A 13380-nucleotide genomic window follows, 5' to 3' on the forward strand; every position below is an offset into this window, starting at 1 on the left:
TATTTGAAGACATCTCAAACACCTAAAGACTTGGCGTTATTCATATTAAAGCTGAGCTGCATTTGCCAACAAAGACCCTGCGCTCCAAATTCAAGCCAGAAAAGTGGTTGCATTCAATTACTACCCACCCTTTTCCAAAGCCTCAGTGTTGTTTTACCCACCAAATCCCTTGTTTTCTCATAGAGGCAGGCAGACAAACCGCTGAATGGCATCTAGCATTCGCATAAAAACCCAAGCTCTGCTGTCAGCGCTGTCTCCTCGTATTTGTTGCCTGACTGTGGGCAATATGTGGAGCCCAGACCCACTGTAGGTAGATGTCTCCCTTCATACGACCAGTGAGGATGAAATCCCATCTCCACAACCTTGAAAGAAGCAGTGTTTTAGAATGATTACTCTTAGGTTTGGCTTGGAAGGGACGTCTAATGTTAAACGAAGCTATCCTGTTGCTGGAGACAGAGGATTAAGGGTTCAGGTTTGTGTCTGTCCACTGGTCATTACTCTTAGCCTGGAATGTAAGATCAACACGAATGCAAGATCACCGTAAGGCCTCAGACAGCGGTCTGGACCACTTTCTTTTTCTTTTTATCCAGTGGTCAGTACACTCGAGCAGAATTTCAAGATGGTTTTGTGGCAAAAATGATATTCAAACTGCAACTTCAGAGTCTGGACTGGGCTGCATACCTTGTAATCAATTTCACGGTATTACCCGAATTACCCTTCACAGTGGGTGTCGTCTAGACCGGGGTCGCTCACTTAAACACGCCTCTTCCAAATCCAGTAATCTACCTGCAACAAATTCCTGATATTGTTCTGTTTGTACAACGTATGAGTCTTTAAAATCGACCCCCCCCCCCCCCCCAGAGAATCGTCTCCACATGATAATGAGTCCAATCCACTGTAGTTGTGGCCAAAGCTAGAGTGGTTAGTTAATTCTCTCTCTCTCTCTCTCTCTCTCTCTCTCTCTCTCTCTCTCTCTCTCTCTCTCTCTCTCTCTCTCTCTCGCTCTCTCTCTGAAATGTATGGCAACTAATTGAAAGCAGAGCAGCACTTTTACGACGGCTCTCGGTGTTTCTCGTGTTCTGCCCCTATGGAGGCCATCTGCTTTGGATTTAGAATTCCTTCTCCTCCTCCACCCTCCTGAGAGGGGCTGATCGGAGGGTCTCTCCACAGTTGGCTGGAGCGACTGTTGGGCTTGTGGTGTTTGTCCACTTTTCCTTTTCCTGTGTGTGGATGTTTGAGGTGTGATTCCAGAGGAGCGGGAGGCTGTTTCACGTCCAACTCGGGACGTTAATTCTTTCTCAATCTTAATGAGCTTTCTTCTGTTTTTGTTCATCTTGTTCTCTCTTGCTTCTCATGGTTGTCTCCCTTTTTTTGTTTTATGGTCTCTTGTTATTCTATTTCATGCAGTGTGTGAGCTCATTAATCCTGCAATATAAGCCAAAGAATGATCTGTGTCCTTGCAGCCGGGCTAAACACTGAGTGGGAGTAGTGCAGGAAACAGTGTGCCGAGACTTTCCAGTTGTGTCTCAAGAGTGCATGAAAACCTGTGGATGTGGAATTTGTTGATAGTGTGTGTGTGTGTTTTTGCATTTATGTCTGAGTGTTAAAGGGGTCAAGAGGAAAGAAGGACATTATGTGTGGCCATGTTGAGATTGCATCAGTGAATGTGTGTATCACGTGTGTACATGCTTCATTTAACAGTTCACTGACCCAAAGTGTGTGTGTGCGCGTGTGCGTGTGTGTGCGTGTGTGTGTGATATGACGGGTCCATGCTGGGATCTGGACCAAAGGAGGATGTGGTCAACTCGTTGTGTGTTGTGGAGATGCACAGTCTTCTCTGTGGACACTGTCCTCAACCCACACGCTGACCCTTACCTCACTAGCGGGGCTCTAGCCTCGGGGACATAAACTAACATTGACTCAACGCAAAGCCGGCGCTGGCGAAGTGATACGACAAACACGGCTCGCCATCTCCCGGCACGGACCACATCAAGCGATTCGCTGTTTCAAAGCTTTGTTTTTCCACTTGACGGACACCTAAAATGCTCTAAAAGGCTCCGATATGTCCATTTAGCGCTTCCTCTGGCACCAGCTTGGATGGCTTTATTTGTAGAGAAAAAGGGAAAGAAAACACATCCTCCTGTGCAGGCTCATCTCCAGAGTGTTTGTGTGGTGTGATGACGCAGATCCATTAAATCAGTCATTGTACTGTGTGTATTTTTGTATTGTGAAATGGTTTGTAAATGTTGCTTTAAAGGAAACTTAGCGAAGTAATTTTCCTGGAAATCAAGCCGAACGAAAACATTTGCTCAGGTTTTGATTTGTAGTCCTCTGCACCAGTGTACATCGACAGTTAGGCCTTGTATGTATGTGTGTACGTATGTATGTATGTATATAAGTGAAGAAAAGCTTCCTTCATTAGCTGCTGCCCTGAATCTAGCCCCAAATGTCTTAGCCTGCCTCAGCTAACAGTGGTGGCACAACAGTCCAGATGTTATGATGGCATTTGTTCCCTCGTGTTTGGGTGTCCATTAAAATGTGCAATACCAACTGTGCGTTGTGAAGTTCATTTCATCAGCCCTCCATGAGAGGCAATGTGTTGCAATGGCCTGAAAACAACTGACCACAATGCGAGTACAATAGTCAGACTTATAAGTCCAAATGTCCAAATAAAGACTCCTTATTTGGACATTACTTTGCAGTTGTGCAAACTAAATTTGCGTGTGCAGTATGTAAGGCAGAGGTGATATCATTTACATATAAACTTGGCTCATTCAATGCTTTTTCACTTTGTTTTTGGTGCATGTTTACCAACTTACAACTTGCGTATTAATCAGTTCATCAACTGCATTCATTTGGTGTTACTCAAAAGTAACACATGTATTTCCTGTTATTAAAAAAAAAATGTTACGATCAAAAAAGTTGCAATTGACGAATAAATGAATCATCTTTCAGCGACTTCTTTCTTGTATTTAAAAACTTTATTAAGCTCTTTTGGACACAACTGAGCAACCTAATCACCAAGATTGCATCTACTTCTTCATCTGGACTGGATGGATAGTCCATCTGCTGTGTGTACATCAGAGGCATCTTCAAATTGATTGCACACAGCGTTGTATCCAATGTGAAAGCCCTCGGCTGCAGACGGAGCATGACGTGCAGCCAAAGGCCGAGGCCAGACCCTGGAAACAGCATGGAGCTGGAGAGGAATGGTCATGAGGAGGATGAGCGCTGTTTCTGTCCTGCTGAGTCCTGGCTGCAGTATCGGGGAGAGATTTTTCTTCTTTTTTTTTTATACATTTGAAAAATGGGAAATTTGACTGTGTTCACATTTCCAAATGAATAACGAGGGTTAAGGTCAGACCACCTGGGTAGTACACCTGGTGCTCTGATCAAGTTTATTTTTAAATAAATAAATCAGATTTATTTATTTGTCTTACCGCAGCAGAAACCTAGAAAGTGATGTTTTTTTCAGCGTTAGGGTATTTAAGATTGAAAATGACAGAACGTTTGTTGGCTCATCGAGTAACTAGAATCATTTTCAACAAAATGCTGCCATGGCATTGTCTTTGAGAGTGCCAATCGACTGTATGAAGACAGCCCTGTCGGTGTGTGTGTACACCGGCGTTCTGCAGGCCAGCAGAAGTCCGATCTTCCAGCCAGCGTTGCTGTCACAGTGGGAGATGCGAAGCTGACAGTGGGGTTGAGGTCATGCTGTTGATGGGGCCAGATTGAAGCACAGCCGCTCATACTTGCTGGTGCAAACTGCTGACGTCTGTAAGGACGGCGCCAGATGCTCCTGATTAAAATTCCTATTACTCACACATGGGTTGGGACAAATAAAGGGAAGACCATGGATACAGGTTGTACCCCTCACTCTCACTGCCCAACGCTAACGTGATTATGAAAACAATCTGCAGGCTTGCAGGAGACTCATGAGTGGAGTGGACAGGTCTGATTTCACTTCGAACGCAGAGAGAGAGACTTTCCTAACCTTCTGGAAGGCTGCCATCAGTTACATGCTGTGTATTCAGATTACTTATTCCTGCCATATCACATCTCCGTCTGTACATGTTTGACACAAAATAGCACGATTCCCCACTACTCCCTTCCCAATGTTTATCTTCCAAGTTGAAGGATTTTGTTTAGTGAAATCACCTCTGTCCTAGGACGACAGCGACGAACACGAGGCAGATGGAATGTTTTGGGATGATTTTTCTGTATTTTTTTTATGATGATGGGGTTTCAAATTGATAATGACAAGCTCTGTCAAACGTACGACTCAGTATACATTTGGGTTTCTTTTGGCAGGACGGAGGACAGTTTGTGATTTACCCTTGTGATGACATCAGCGATACGTTTGTCTGTAGCATGCTTTTAGAGGGAAAGAAAACGACTTTTCACCCAGGGCTGTTACAGTGGCCGAAATAAAGTTGCCAACATGAAGTCATTGGAGCGGCTCCTCCCAACAATATTGCCCATCAGGCTTGTGCTTTTTTCATGGCTGGCTGACAGTTTGTAATCATCTCCCTCGTGAGAATCAGAGGAGTAATTTACCACAGCTGCAATAGAAGTAAATGTCAATTACACAGCCACATATTGTTCCAATATGGCGTTTAGGAGCGTGCTCTATGATGAAGTTGAATATACAAGAGCAAAAGGATGGACACACCCTGCTGTCAAAAAGCTCAACATCCGTTAAGAGATTCTCTGAAAAATGTCACTCTGAACTCTGAACAGCAATGAATGAAAACATTCTGCAGTCCTAAAGTTAAAATGATCAGGTGAAGCATGTTCAAAGTATTCATTTCCCCACATGTGGATGCATTTTATTCACTCACACTGTTCTTTACAGGCCAGACCCAAAGGTGAAGGGCTGACACCCTACCAGGGAAAGAAGAGATGCTTCGGAGAGTACAAGTGCCCCAAGTGTAAGAGGAAGTGGATGAGTGGCAACTCCTGGGCCAACATGGGACAAGAATGTATCAAATGCCACATCAACGTCTATCCACACAAACAGGTACCTGCGATATGTCACTCCCTGGGAATCTGCAGTGATGTCTTAACGTAAAGAAAAAACGTTTAAGTGGTAGATTGAGTCCAGACTGTGGTTTGCGTGTCTGCATATTGCCTTGAGGATATTCCAGATGGCCTCATTAAAACAGAATAACAATCATACCAATAACAATTGCTTGTTCCTCTTTGGTAATAAACCAACACTGAATAAACTCATTTCATTTCCTGACTGATAACATTTTTGGATTGTTTCCTGAATGTTAATGTCTCACAGACACAAACTCCCTCTGAGATAATTGAGGCTTACAGCTTCAGGAATTCCTCTCACATTTAATAATACAAAACAAGTTCATTCATATTAAACAAGATACTGTGGAGTGTTATTCACAACAGCAAACACTGAGCGGTCTGTCTAGCTTAACCTCAGATTTTCCTCTCAGCCTGTTGACTAAAGCGATGGACCGCCTGAGAAAGAATCCACTCTGCTTTCTTCAGCTGGAGATATATCTATCCTCAACCCTTCATCTTGTAATATTTATGCTTTTCCACATTCTTCCAATTCCACTTCCTGAAATAAAGTCAGGATTACTCCTCGAAGCCCTGCTCGGTCTCTGAATACCACAGGGGGGGGGGACCATGCTCCACTCTGCTAACACTTACACAGAATGAAGCAGAAAAGGGACGATGCTCGACAAAGTTACCCGAAATGTCTGGCGAGAAGTCTAAATCATTTCCAGACAATGGAAAGTTTAAGGTGCAGTACACGGGATTGGGAGCTTTCGTATTGCCCCTCAACGGCTCTCAACAAGGCGACTATGTCAACAAAGCAAAGGAAAAACTCAGATTACAACACACACACACACACACACACACACACACACACACACACACACACACACACAGAGGGAGAGCGACTTCTTCCTCTGCTCAGGAGGACATTACTCAACTATATCTTTACAAAGACAACAGTGGTTTGCTGCTGATGAAACGTTGCACATGTAATGCTTAATTTACTACAATTGTTTATTACTGCAATCATTACTTTTGTCTGTTAATTTGCATCTTAACCAAGAACGTTACTATACTCTTTTAAAAAGCCTGGGTGGAGGACTGCATGCCTTTCTTTCCACGGAGGTCACTGGTGAGAAAACCTCACTCTACTCCGGGTCTTGTGGCAAAGCTACACACAGGCAAGCGAATTCCCTGCATTTGCAATGTCACCCACTTAACATATTTCCCCCCTGTCAGCGTTTGAAACGGACCACTAACCTCTGCGTCCTCGAGTATCAAAGAGTTCAGCCTCTCAGCCAGGCTCCCTCCTGCCATGCGGATTTCCATAAATATCCTTAAATATGTGTTTTACAATCCCATCCACATGCATAACATATTTGGTGGGCAATATATTTATTCCCAACCATAAAACAAATTCCATCAGGTATGATGGTGACATGTCCCCGTTCCTTTTCAAAATGAGATTGTTTTGGTCCCCCTGGACTCTTACAGCTTGATTTACTCACTGATTGAACTCAGCTGTGTAACATTTCAGTGGATTTGGTTGCAGTGGGCAAAAGTAAGTCTCCGCAAATCTTCTGGTGAGTTTAGCCTCGCTAAACTTTGACACGTTAATTTTCTACGTTGCTCAAGCCGGCCAATCAATTCACCTTTTAACGATCAAGCTAACGAGCACGCTAACTGACAGTTAAAGCTATTTAAATGACGGTTAGTAAGCTTGCTAGCTCAGAGAACTCTTTTGCACTCTTTACTCTTTATTGAATGAAATGATGTAAAATCCTAGGAACAAAAGGCCAATAAATGTCACTGTACAGAGAAAATAGAAAGGAGCTCTGAGAGCTGGATTGACTGACTCGTGCTAGCATGTACTAGCATGTGGCTTGTTAGCTGTTAGCTGGCCGACTACAGTAGTTCACGATCTAGGCCTGAGAGTAGAAGCGCAACCAATTTCACCAACATGCACGGAGGAATTCTGCTTTGTGACCGGGCCTTTGCTCTTTGTGAGCACTGGGTTGTTGGAGGTATTCTTTGTCCCCCTGGATTCGCCTCTCAGGCTACATAGACATTGTCCTAACCTTGTGCTCAGTGGAAGCTTTGCAGACACTACTTAAAAACATATCACCACATATAACTATTTAGTTTGTTGTTGTCTGATTGAATGACACCCATTCAGCCAAATATATATATATATATATATAAATATATATATATATATATATATATATATATATATATATATATATATATATATATATATATATATATATATATATATATATATATATATATATATATATATATATATACACGATACCTGCTTCAATGCCAAACTATACCATAAAAAACGAGAGACCATCTTGCAAAGGATGACCGTGACGCCAAATCAGTCCATGGGCGTAAAGTGGGTAGCCAATGGCCCCTTCCACGCTTCCTAGCCCCTACATCCAGCGCCCTTGCTCCGACCACTCCCATCTTCAAACTGCCTTCATTTTTTAAAATCTCAAATACACATCTGTAACGTTTTGTGCATAGTTGCACCACAAAATCGGCCCACAGACGTATAAACACCGTCTCGCGGCTACACCTCAGACTTCAGCTTCACCGCTGACTCGACGGAGCTTGAGTTTCTCGCTCAAGGACACTTCAACAGGGAAGATGCCTGCAGTACAGGGGCTTGAACCCCGGTACCTTCTAACTGCTGACGGGACCTCATAAAATATATGTCACATTTTCCAGCTTTTCTCAAGGACCTGGTGTCTTTAAAGCACCGGTAGTAAAGTCGTACCACTTCCTGGCAGACTCATTAGTGGACGACCGACATATCTCTCTGTAGTGACCCATGGTAACCTGGTTTCCTTTAGTTAGACCACTTTGAATAAAGAGCAATTTTGTGAAAAAAAGAAATAAAGAAAGAAAAAGCCCGAACAAGAAAAGAACAATAGATGAGAAATAAAATGTTCCAGACAGATTGTTAAAATAACCTTGATATGTGCTTCCCCAGATCGATTCCCTTCGTCCTCGTGATTAATCCACGAAAGCCATCGCTGCAGCAGTTTGCTGGTATTTCCATACAGGTCATCATGATCAAATGCTGGATACTGGATCTTTTTCTTTAATACCAGGTTGTTAAAGTGGGCTTCAGGTTTCCAGAGCCAATGGTCTGCTGCCATATCTCTGCAACTAATTGTGTTTCGTACACGTCTGGTCTGTGAAGGACACGCGTACCGTCGGAGGCCAAAGTAGTTAAGCGAACAGCTGAGTTGAATCTGGTTCCAGAGAAACTGCTTTGCATAACTCAAGAGGTTTATGTGTGTGCTGCTTGGGTTTGCTTTCCTCATGACTTTCTTTGTGACTCATTGCTGGTTCTCTTGTTTGTTTTCTCAGCGCCCTTTAGAGAAGCCGGATGGCCTGGATGTTTCTGACCAGAGTAAGGAGCACCCCCAACACCTGTGCGAGAAATGTAAAGTCCTGGGCTACTACTGCCGCCGTGTGCAATAATCCTCTTTATTCAGAGTCAGAGAGCAACTTTTTGTGTCCCAAGTCCTATAGCTGATCCTCCATCAAGGCTGTTAACTTCCTCCCCTCACTTCCAGGTTTCCCTCATCCCTGCCCTGCACACACCATGGCAGCCTTTCCTCCTCACGTCTTCCCCCACTTCTCTTAGAAGACTCAAATATGGACTGTAGCTCTGATCCTTTCTGTCCCTCTTCTCAACCATGCTTCTTTTTTTTTATTCCAGTGACAGTATTGAAGATTACATTCAGGAATAAGAGGAACACGTTAATTTAGGATCAATCTCTCCAAGTGGTCTTCATCAAAAGCGGAAAACTTGCCAAAATCAGTGACTTTTTTTTTTCGTGCCTCGACGTATCAGAAACCACATAACCCCGTTACAACAAGGCATACATTGATAAATTAGCATGTATGTCAATGGTGTCACTGACATTATTGGTCTCAATACATCACCTCACCTCGGGGTTTGTTGGCTTTGTGTTTACAGACATCAACCTTCCATTTCCCTGCCAAGTGAAGTGTGTAGTAATGTGACGGACGTTGAACCCGGGCCTCTCACGACGGTATAACGTACACGAGGCCTTTGATGTCCTGCCGTATTCGGGTCAACAGCACATCTTATTAACTGTGAATTAACTGAGGGACAATGTGCCAAACATCCCTAGCTTACATTTGGCCTATTTATTTGCTGGTTGTCTAGTGTGCAATTTGAATTTTAACTGGGACATAAATGTTTTTTTTTGTATGTTTGTACATCACATTATTGTGTAACTGCTTCCACTGTAGGTTCAGCCGCTCCTTGTCTAGATTTAGTGCGTTGCCAACAGAAAAGGTGTAGAGTACTTTTGCTGCCACACAATCTCTCAATTATCTATAGTGTTCGATACGTATTGATGTTGGAAAGGCAAATTGTGTACATTTCAAACCACGTAAAAGGTCAACGGATAAGGAGCTGTAGGAAAACACTAGTTTTAGTACCAATAATCTTGCCGTCCACGCAATTTCTCACCAGTGTTGAATATTCAATTTTTCAAAGCACTTAAAAAAAAAAAAAGAAGAAATACTGCTTGCCACATTTTGATCAGCATTACAAAACACGAGTAAACTGGTCACATGGAAGGCCTGACTAGATTTTAACCATGAATTAGAAGAAGATGTTGGTTTGAAAGAGACATCTGAGGTCACATTGAAGTGCCAGCTGATGCCCGGCAGCCTTAGTTCAGTCCGTGAAGCTAAATGGAAACTTTTAAAAACAATGTCCAACAGCTGATTGCAGTGTAAAGAGTGTCTAGAGGGAGGTGACGTTTTTGGAGAACTGCCGTGATTTTCAGGTCGGTTGAGAGAAACGAGAAGATTTTAAATAGGAGGACGGATTTGTAAAGTGGTGATGCGGAAGATTCAAGGACATACTGAAAGTGATGATGAATTAAGTTTACACTTATATTGTTTTTTCATGAATATAAGTGCCTACTATTATAAACCAATGTCTTTAAAGGAGGAGAAGTTCACATCCTGTTTACATTTATATCACCGTGCGGTCGAAAGCGCTACAGCGGAGATTAATGTCGCTTTGACTTTTAGAAACCGACCTTTTCGAGGAACCTTGTTGTAGAAATTGTGAACTATTTTATACGTACTGTATATCTAGCCTTATAAAAGCTGGTTGACTATATCTATATTATACTGTAACATACTGTGTGTGCCTTAAAAAGATTGAAATCATTCTGAAGTATCAGGACTATAGGAGGCAGGAAGACATGTGGGGATAGGGCAGTACACGTGCATGTGGTAACTGTACGTTTGATGCAGGTTCAAGATGTGGCAAAGGACAAGAAAATGATACAGTTCATCCATTAGTTGGTTCTGGCATGGTGGGTGTTCGCTTCAACACAGTTTAGCGGAGTTGGAGGCACAAGGCTGAAACAGCATTTCCAGCTGGCAAAAACAATCCCACTGTGGTCTGTTGTCATGGAATATCCACAAAGATGTTATTTCTTTGTCGATCCTCTCAACAGAAACCGTGGACCTCACTCATTGTTTGTTTTTTAATCTATTGCAGTTGTGTTCATCCAAGGAACCGTGGCTTTTGTAAAACAACAAAAACATTCACGGTCACTCGCCTTAGTGGAAGACTGCAGTGGCTGCTTATGGTACCTCACAGTTAGCTCACTCATCTGTAAAGTTAAAGGAGCACTCCAGTGGTTTAGTGGTGCAGCTCCACAGAGTTAGGAGGCTTGACACTAAAGAATAGTTGCAATCAACGCTGGATCCTACCTTTCCCATAATGCAACTCAACAGTTCAGAAGACTTCCACTGCCTGGTGAAATGCCCACATCTTTCAAACTCCACACCCCCAGATCGAAACACAGGCTTCTTGTTAAAAAATGTGTCTACAAGTCCAAACAGAGACACATCATGCCATGTGGCTGCAGTGAGAGACATGGATACCAATGATGCCTTATGAACTCAGCTCATAAACAAGCAACAATGGTTTTGTGATTCACAGAGTTCTGGCAGAGTAATGATTCAGCCCAGACACGTTATGAGGCCATTTTAAATGGCAGAATGAAGAGCCAATGGAAGCAGTCGATAGAATACATTTTAAAAAAAGAAAGAAAATCTCTGCTTTCAGACATAATGTCTTGAATGCATATACTTGACTTTTCTAGTACCTTTTCAGTTCAAATTTGTTATTTTCTATGAATGAGATGTGTATTTTGGAACACTTAATAGATGTTGAAAATGTTACCGCAATCTGCAGAAACTCCAGAGTTATTTCCCTGTTTTATGTATATATTTGATGGCCATCATCACGGATAGCAGCTCTTTTTAAAGTGTTATGCAATATTGAAGCTTTTGTGTGTGAAGAAGGGCCTATTGCTGAGAAATAAACAAAGCTGGGAGGTTTTTTTTCTTTTCTTTTATGTTTTACAATAATCTGAGGGGTTATCCTGCAGACATATTTATGGAAAGATTTTTTACAACACTTTTTGTATAGAATATGCAACAAAGTTACACTAAGAAGGAAATATTGATGTCTACATAAGAGTATTATTAAAAATTAAAAAAAAGCTGGTACATAATTAATAGCCTCTCAGTTGGAAGCCATTGTTTGTGTTTTGTTCTGACGTTATCAGTGTTGAATAAGTCACAATGTTATTCAGTTGCTACGTGTAACTAATTATGAGCTGCCGTTGACATCCATACAGTCACGCGTGTTCATTTTGTAAACAACATTATGAAGATATATATTGTGTTAACATGCAGAAATCTTTTGTTTTCTTAAGTAGTGACGGATACGCACCACTGTATACGCACGTTAAACTGTGAGATGTAGAGAAACTATGATGAAATGTTACGGTGTTATTAGTAGTTTAGGGAGCGTGTACTTTTGTCAAGAAAAGCGTGTGTGACAAAGAACTATTTTAGAGTTTGCATGTGCATGTGTTTGAATTAAATATTTTTTTGGTGCAATGTATACTTATTTAAATATTTTTACAGTAGTTTGCTACAGTACATATTGTTTTTAACCTGATCAGCAACTTCTGATTGTCATTAGCCTTGAAGCGTTTCATTTACCGTCCCGTGTAGCCTCTACGAATAATACATATTTACTGAATGTCATGTGTTAACACTTACGTGGTCAATTTGGAACATTGTGTTTGTATTCTTTACTTGTCTGTATCACTTGAGATGTTTGTATTGCACTATTGCAATAACGTTATACTTTGAATTGGACAGAGCACAGGCGTGAGGTAGGAAAGACAATGATTTTGGGAAACAAATGAAAAGCCATGGTTTCGAGAGTAAGACCACAAGTCTGTTTTTCATGTCCATGAAATGGCATTCCAAAATGTGCCTTACTTGTTAGTTGGGAAAACATTTTAGTGCCGTCGAGAGTTTGATGCATTAAAGTCATATTGAATTGGGAGTGCTTGGACTGTGTGGTTTCATTTGTTTGGGTCCTCTGCTGAACTGTTGTCAGCAGTAAGTGGGAGGCGTTCCCTCTGGAGCTTGATTTCAGTCTAAAGCAACATGTTTCCTGAGAGCTCCTGCTTGTACAATACTCATCACACAGAGTGTACGTGTTGTCTTTGACTGCAAGCTCAAAGACTTACGCAAGACTGAGCGTGTAGATCACGATAAAGAGGTTTTTAATGGATTATTCAAGGCGGTTGTGTAACGGGGGGGGGGGGTGTAAAACTTGTTTTTCCCTCTCAGTGAAAGTGCTGAAAGACAACAGACACGTCGAGCTGACAGGACTCCGTTCCAACACTTTGAGTCAAACTGCGGATGGACAGGAAACCTAAAACACAAAAGGAAGGACGCACCAGCTGACATGGGTGCCGTGTGATGAACGGAGACATTTACAGCAGAGGAACCAGCTTGTACCAGTTGTGGATGTCATTGTGTTGCATGTGTAATAAACGCTTGGCCACAGGCACCGTCGTCTTTGGCGCCAAGTTTCCACGAGCAATATTCGACATGCATTCCTAACAACTAAAACTAAACCAGGAGGGTGGGGGACCCAAATTATATCAAGTTTGTTACAACATCTCTTACTCAAACAGAGCGAGGGCTGAGAAGTCTCTATGGCAACAATGTAATCGGAGAATTCAAAGAAATGGTGGAAGGTCAGCGCACATATGGTTTCATTTATGGGCAAGAGCTGCTTTTTGTTTTGCGTCGCTTCATTATTTACTTTCATAAAGTATTAGCTCGATAAGCAGCACCACCACTAGTCTGTCCTAGCCTCCTTTCCTCTCTCCTCCAGACGCTCTGTGTTTTCAATAAAAAGGAAGAGCAGCCCACATACAAGCTAAAGGCATTTTCAGGTTC

At 42.2% G+C, this 13380-nt stretch overlaps 1 protein-coding gene across 4 annotated transcripts in view; it reads left to right on the plus strand.

Moving 5' to 3' along the window:
* The window catches only part of zcchc24 (zinc finger, CCHC domain containing 24), a 32152-nt gene extending 19134 nt beyond the window's left edge, over positions 1-13018 (plus strand). Inside the window, exons 3-5 of one of the 4 annotated variants that reach the window (XM_079280536.1) lie at positions 4856-5020; positions 8413-8488; positions 8622-13018. In XM_079280536.1, the coding sequence (XP_079136662.1) occupies positions 4856-5020; positions 8413-8488; positions 8622-8692 (312 nt within the window). In that variant the 3' untranslated portion in view covers positions 8693-13018. Of the gene's footprint in view, positions 1-4855; positions 5021-8412 lie in introns of all 4 variants that reach the window. The other 3 variants (XM_079280538.1, XM_079280539.1, XM_079280537.1) reach the window with 3 other exon arrangements.
* The last annotated feature ends 362 nt before the right edge of the window (positions 13019-13380 follow it).

Source organism: Melanostigma gelatinosum, assembly GCF_949748355.1.
Source record: "Melanostigma gelatinosum genome assembly, chromosome: 12".
In the NCBI taxonomy this organism is placed as follows: domain Eukaryota; kingdom Metazoa; phylum Chordata; class Actinopteri; order Perciformes; family Zoarcidae; genus Melanostigma; species Melanostigma gelatinosum.